Here is a 7,500-nt window from a genome sequence, read left to right on the forward strand (position 1 = left end):
CTCTCTCTCTCTCTCTCTCTCTCTCTCTCTCTCTCTCTCTGTCGGGGCTTTTTTTTTTTTTAGTAATGGGAGGAAGAACCTTGAAGGAAGAGCCGTGGAAATGCTGAAGGAGCTTTAAACAATATTTTGCCTTTTTAAAGATAATTTTTCCTTTATCACACATTCTCTCTTGTTTTATTTTATAGTTTCCATTTTCCTTTATTTCACATTGCTATTATTCATTCCGTATTTCTTTCATCCGGTCATACTTTCCTTTATCGTCTCTGCCTTTTTACCTCTTACTTCTCATCCTTTCTATCTCTTTCTTTATCACCTCTTCCATTATCGTCTCTTCCTTTTCTACCTCTTCCATTATCGCCTCCTCCTTTCTACATATTTTCCAATATTTTTTTCTTGTCAACGCTGCATAGTCTGTTCTCTTGCCCCCCCCCCCTTCCTTCCTTTTATTTTCAATTCCTTCTTTCGAGAAGGAAAATGTATAGCTTTAGAATTCAAGATGCTTATATATTTCTTTTAACTCTTTTTACTTTTTCCAGCATTTTGAAAGGAAAAAGAATAAGTCATGAAATCATTTTTCTCTTTTGATGACGTATAAACTTGATACGTTTCTAATTGCATATTTTTTCATCCTTTAATTGCTAAAATGTTGTAATAGGGCTTTTGATTTTTATAGTCAAAGGCCAGTGTTTATTTATATTTTAAATACACGAAGCAATTTCAATCTGTAATTTCGCGAAATCTTTTACAGTTATTTAAAAATAGAAATAATGTTCATAAACGTATTTACTTTGACTTTGATTTCATATTGGTCTTTCAAGTTTCCCTCCATTGTAAAATTTATCTTCTCGGACCTTTGTTCTCTACATCATGTAGATCTTTTTGATCTTAGTTGAATCTGAATTTATATGAATATGCATTGTTTTTTACATCTCTCCAACAGATTTATTAAATTTATTCCAGGAATATGAGATGCAACTTTGTCTTCATTGTCCGAGTCTTAACTTTACCAGAATATATTTTATGTTATGACCCAACTCAAGACATTATCTCTCGGTTTGCAACGTTTATCTCTCTCTCTCCTCTCTCTCTCTCTCTCTCTCTCTCTCTCTCTCTGTGTGTGTGTGTGTGTGTGTGTTTGTGTGTATAAGGGATGGTGTCTCCCTTTTTGTTTAAAGCATATTACTTTGCTTTTTGTTTGTAAGGATCCTCTCTCTCTCTCTCTCTCTCTCTCTCTCTCTCTCTCTCTCTGTGTGTGTGTGTTTGTGTGTATAAGGGATGGTGTCTCCCTTTTTGTTTAAAGCATATTACTTTGCTTTTTGTTTGTAAGGATCCTCTCTCTCTCTCTCTCTCTCTCTCTCTCTCTCTCTCGCTCATGTGTATAAGGGATGGTCTATCCCTTTGTGTTTAAAGCATCCTACATGGCTCTCTCTCTCTCTCTCTCTCTCTCTCTCCGTGTGTGTGTGTGTATAAGGGATGGTGTCTCCCTTTGTGTTTAAAGCATATCACTTTGCTCTTTGTTTGTAAGGATCCTCTCTCTCTCTCTCTCTCTCTCTCTCTCTCTCTCTCTCTCATGTGTAAAAGGGATGGTCTATCCCTTTGTGTTTAAAGCATCCTACATGGCTCTCTCTCTCTCTCTCTTTCTCTCTCTCTCTCTCTCTCTCTCTCTCTCTCTCTCCTCGGTCGGTCTCCCACCGCGCAATTTGATGCTTCACCGTGCATTGTCATAACCGATGGATCAAAACGACGAGAAAAGCGTGATTGAAAACGGGAGCCCCTTGGGGAATATCTAGGGAGGTATAGCTACCACGAGGAACGCAAGCCTCTACACATGTGCACATTCACGTATTTTATTTTTAATGCACATTAACATTTCAATGTAAGGAAGGTATGGGACCAGTTTTGTTCATTACTTCTCATATACTTTATTTATTTCCTCATTTCCTTTCCTCACTGGACTATTTTTCCCTGATGGAGCCCATGGGCGTATAACATCCTGGTTTTCCAACTAGGGTTGTAGCTGAGCTAGTAAAGATAATAATTATATACTTAAAATTGAAAAGAATAGTGTGAATATCAAGGGTATATACTCGTAGTAAATACGCCCTTACTGTTTATTCTTTTGCATCGTGGTATTTCATTGTTTGAAATATTGATTTGCATGGTAAGTATCCGCATGAGTATGACGACTACATGAAATGATAACAATAGAAATAATTGGTATTGGACAAATTAGATGAAAATGAAACTCAAAGCGTTTATGTTAGCTCGTACTCGGAAAGGTTTTTTCATTATGCGAAAGCAAATATGTGAAGAGAGTTCAGCTAGATTATTAATGGATCGACAAGAAAACACAAAACAAGATTTAATTATATGTATATGTATATGTATATATATATATATATATATATATTGAAATTAATATAAGGAACAATGGTTTAAGGTAAAGACACATTTACCTACATACTCAAGGAAATTTGACTAAACTATAAATCAAGTATAAATACATATTTGTATATACTGTAGATGATAAATACATCCCAACGCATAGTCAGAACTACACATGGTCATACAGATCCCTGCATGCATGCAGCAAAGATACAAAAAAAAGTCATGCACACACCGAATCACATAGGGTCATTGCATACAAATATGTCGCAATGCAAACATTCAAGTTCCAGGGAAGAACTGGAGGAACTGTAATGAAACTGGTCAGTGGTAGGAATTTGATTCGTAAGGCAAGAATTTCCGGGCAGGTCGCCAGTGACAAATCATTTTGACCTCTTTTGACCTGCAGTGGTAGGAGAATGCAATGAAGGGAGGAAGTGAAGGATTAAGGGGGTTGTTTGTGAGCAATGATAAGGGAAGTGAGTGGTCAGGGAAGGATGGGAAGGAAAATAAATTGTAAGAGAGGCTAATGAGAAATGATGGAATAAGGGGGAAAGATGACACTATAGTTGAATAAAGAGAATTAATAGAAGGGGAAAAGAAAGTCTTCTAAAATAAAGGAAGAGGAGGAAAGGGCAGATGTCAAGACAAGGAAAGACAATAAGAAACGGAGATGACCTCCGGAGTCAAAGAGAGGTTTTAAACATTCAAGAAATATCATGCGATTGGAAATGGAAATTTTATGTAAGGCTGAATGGGACTACATCCCGATCAGCATTTTCGGAGAAATTCTAGCCTTGGTGTTGGTTTTGAGAAGCTCCTGGGTTGGGGGTGGGAAGTGTATTGGGGGTGTGGTATTATTCTGAGTACGGTTGACGAATAGCCATCTAGACTTTCTTCATAAAGATGATTAAAAGACGGAAGAAATGGCTGTAATTCCAAACTTCTGTTGGTCTTTTATTTAGTTAAAGAGCGACTTTTGGATGGGCGTGGTTTAATTTTTTAATTTTTAGTAAACATATAAGGAATAAAACAAATAGTTCAATATTGTTTTATATACGTGATATGAATCTTTGTTTTTAATTTATAACCAGAAATGTAAAGGGAGAACTTTACTTATCACCGTAATGCATTTGTGATGTGAAGTATTGTTATTTTAATTAAGGTATGTAGTGAGAGAGAGAGAGAGAGAGAGAGAGAGAGAGAGAGAGAGAGAAATTCCGTTATTTAACTGATATGAGAAAAAAAAATGAATTAATCAATCGTATATTTTGTGTACTTGAGTATCAATCGTTTCATGGTGTCACTTGAGGAAATTGACATTATATTTTAACCCAATATTATGAGAAATTACTTTTGTATTCCTATTAATCAAATTAAAACATTATGAGGTTTGGTTTGATTAATATTTGGATAATCCTAATTTTAGATGAACTTTGATTTTGGAATTGGAAAATGCTGATATTCTTTATTTCATCATCCGAAAAATAAAATGATTTTATATAAAAAAGCTATGAAAGAATTCATTCATTTTCAGTTTTTAGTTGTTTTACATGCACACGGTTGGTGTGTGTGTGTATATATATATATATATATATATATGTGTGTGTGTGTGTGTGTGTGTATGTATGTATGTATAGTGTATGTGTGCGCGCATTCCTAGATAGATAGATGCATGTGTATGTATTGACTTGATTAGTTAAGAAAGACCCCTTAAATAAGAGAAGCTCTCTCTCTCTCTCTCTCTCTCTCTCTCTCTCTCCCTCTCTCTCTCTCTCTCTCTCTCTCTCTCTCTCTCTCTCTTATATATATAGGTGGTCATTCATTTATTAGGATATTCAGGAAGAAAAGCAGACCATTCAATATTCAGATGGAATTAATATCTTGGCAGTTATACCTCCCATTATTCCAAATAATTTACTCGTCAGTATTGAGCAGGTAATAAAAGATGATTTAAATTCATCGAGAGAGAAAGAGGAATTTGAAAAGTGAAGGGGAATTGCCTTGAACGATGTTAGAGGGTGAAGAGAAAAAGAAAGTAGAAGCAAATGAAGCAATTTGCTGAGACATAAAGGGTATGGGAAGGAATTTATATGACAAGCAAGTTAAATAAATAAAGCTTATTCAATCATAAAGTGTGTTAGGGGAACTCATGATAAAGTAAGAATTTATATATATATATATATATATATATTATATATATATATATATATATATTATATATATATATATATATATATATACATACACATAATGTGTACACGACCCGTCAATAATTACGGCTAAACATTTAGATAGATATGCACACGCACACATTCAAACCTTCCCACTTCCTTCCTTTTTCCTAACTACAGCACGGCAGTTTGGGCAATTTTGGGGAAATTGATGGTTTTGAGTGGTTGCCGCTCGGCGTGAGAGGAAAGACATATTTAAGGCCAATCAATTTCTATTTATTATATATGGGATATATATAGTAAGACAAAGTTTAAGTACAGCTTCTTGGAATATATAATTCACAAAAGCCACCGTTTCAAGCATACACATTCCTAATTGTTTTAGAATATAATAGGCAGTAACATAAAGTTACTGAGTGTGAAGTTAGCGTTACATAACACATCTCAATGTTTTCTAATGGGTTAGAATATTAGACTTTTTAGAGGAGCTAGAATATGTCTCATCCCTCTTGAATGGGGGGAAAACTTTCAGTGCTATCGCTTTATTAAGTTGACAAGCAGCATGTTGGCCACATACTCCCATATTCACCTCAGTCTAGCAGACAATAAATGATATTCAGGCAAAGTTATGGAAGGGAAAAAGAAGTCTTAGAATATATTTGTATAAATAGTTTAGGTGATGATATCAAATTTTACGAAGTATATAATAGATTAAGTGATAACGTCTTGGTGCTTTTATAATGTACGTATTTTTTTAATTTAACTGACCATGAAGTGAAAGGAAATTTTTAGAAATAATTGTGGGTTAGACGTACCATGTGTTTCTATTGAACAATCAACTATAATGAATGGGAGAACAGTTTAGAAACGGAAGAACTTTTTGTTTATTTCATATTCCCTAAATGCATCCAAATTGAATTAGATGGATAAGAAATAACAAAAAATGGAATGATAATCGAAATAATTAGAAAAACTGTTATGCAAGTGTTAAGTATTAAAATTTAAAAGGAACTAAGTATTGTTAATAGGCTACAGGTAAGATTAAGCCCTTGAAAGGAAATCATGAAATGTGCACATAATACTCAAATTATTATTAATAAAGTACAGGGCAGATTAGGCACTTACAAGGAAGCATTGATAACAGAAATAAGAAAAAAAATTACTGATAATACACAAAGACAGATGAGTAAAAAAGAAAAATATATGGAAAAGGGAAAGTCAAATGTTTAAAATAGGAGAGAGTATGTAATAAACAGGAGAAATGAAAAAGATATAAAAAAGAATAACTCATAGTCCGTATGGAAGATAACATCGTTAATGGTTGAGAAGACAGTAAACAAACCCACATTCCATTCTGTATGTTTTGTTCTTATTATCCAGGTCCCATTTAGTCTGATTGGGTGGGCTTCGTGTCCTCTTTTGTGACCGTATTAATATCTTTGGAATTAACATATTGTTTCAACCTCTTGACTCGGGAGCTTCATCTTCAAATATTGGGACAAGTAGAGACGCAGTGGAGGAGGGGGCCGGGTTGGTTGTGGGTAGGAGGTTTGTTATAGAAACTAATATCTTTGTGTGATGGGGCGAAGATAGACAGGAGTGGGAGGGGTGAGCAGTATGCAGCTCGTTAATCGTGAAGATGCATTATTTTTATCATCTCATATTCCCTCTTGGCTCCAGAAATATCCTCTCAGACTACCCTCCCCTCTTTAACGATGCTCCCTATTTCATCACAGGTCAGCGTTTGTTATTGTAACCTCTCCCAAGATTATCACTTTCTTCTTAAACGTCTTGGGATTTATAATGCATTGATCCGATGAGACGGTTCACACTGAGAGCTGAAGACGCTAGCTAGGACGATCTCATTGGAATCAACGTATTTGGAATTTGAAAATTAGGTTTACTCAGAGATGAAGACACTGGCGGGAACGGTCACATTGGAATCAAGGTAATGGGAATTGGAAAATTAAACTTACTCAGAGAGATGAAGACGCTGGCGGGAACGGTCACATTGGAATCAAGGTAATGGGAATTGGAAAATTAAACTTACTCAGAGAGATGAAGACGCTGGCGGGAACGGTCACATTGGAATCAAGGTAATGGGAATTGGAAAATTAAACTTACTCAGAGAGATGAAGACGCTGGCGGGAACGGTCACATTGGAATCAAGGTAATGGGAATTGGAAAATTAAACTTACTCAGAGAGATGAAGACGCTGGCGGGAACGGTCTTTTTGGAATGAACCTTCTGTCCCACTGAATTATCCTTACTGATAGCCTCTTTTCTCCAGTCTAAAAATGAGTTTATATAAGCTACCTCCACCTACATAAATGACTCGTCCTGGCCATTAAATACCTCACCCTTTGAACGTTTCTACTTCTCAAGATACCCCTTTGCATATTTGAAATTAACCCTTCTGCGCTAGAATTATTTCATTCTTTTTGAAAGCCATCATTACATCATCATACAGCTTTCCCCGTAATTACATATATTATCTCCTCCATGCATCCCTTTTAATATCCATTCATTGTCCCTTATCAAATACAATTCCACCCATTTCATTGTGCCTATCTACATTTCCTCCCACTTAAAGGCCTGTAAACTCTCTCTCTCTCTCTCTCTCTCTCTCTCTCTCTCTCCGTTTCCATGGTTTGGACTGGCATTCGTTTACTATTATGCTCATACTCTATCCTCATCATCTTTTTCTTTCATCTTGATGTCCAACCTCCTCTAACTTTTATCTCAGTGTAATTCTAGCGTTTTACTATATTATTATCATTATTAATTTCTAAGCCACAACCCTAGTTGAAAAAGCAGAATGCTATAAGCCCAAGGGTTCCAACAAGGAAATTAGCTCAGTGAGGAAAGGAAATAATTAAATAAACTAAAAAAGAGGTAATGAACAATATAAAATATTTTAAGAGCAGTAACATTAAAACAG

The 7,500-nt window shown here is 35.3% G+C and overlaps 2 protein-coding genes across 2 annotated transcripts in view; one reads left to right on the plus strand and one right to left on the minus strand.

Annotated features, from left to right (window-relative positions):
- The window catches only part of LOC137658925 (uncharacterized), a 110,896-nt gene extending 110,544 nt beyond the window's left edge, over positions 1-352 (minus strand). The window contains exon 1 of the mRNA XM_068394042.1: positions 283-352. Within this exon, the coding sequence (XP_068250143.1) occupies positions 283-352 (70 nt within the window). The remainder of the gene's footprint in view (positions 1-282) is intronic.
- The window catches only part of Shab (Shaker cognate b), a 524,075-nt gene that overhangs the window by 254,842 nt on the left and 261,733 nt on the right, over positions 1-7,500 (plus strand). The gene's annotated exons all lie outside the window — the stretch shown is intronic.

Source organism: Palaemon carinicauda, chromosome 19, assembly GCF_036898095.1.
Source record: "Palaemon carinicauda isolate YSFRI2023 chromosome 19, ASM3689809v2, whole genome shotgun sequence".
Classification (NCBI taxonomy): Eukaryota; Metazoa; Arthropoda; class Malacostraca; order Decapoda; family Palaemonidae; genus Palaemon; species Palaemon carinicauda.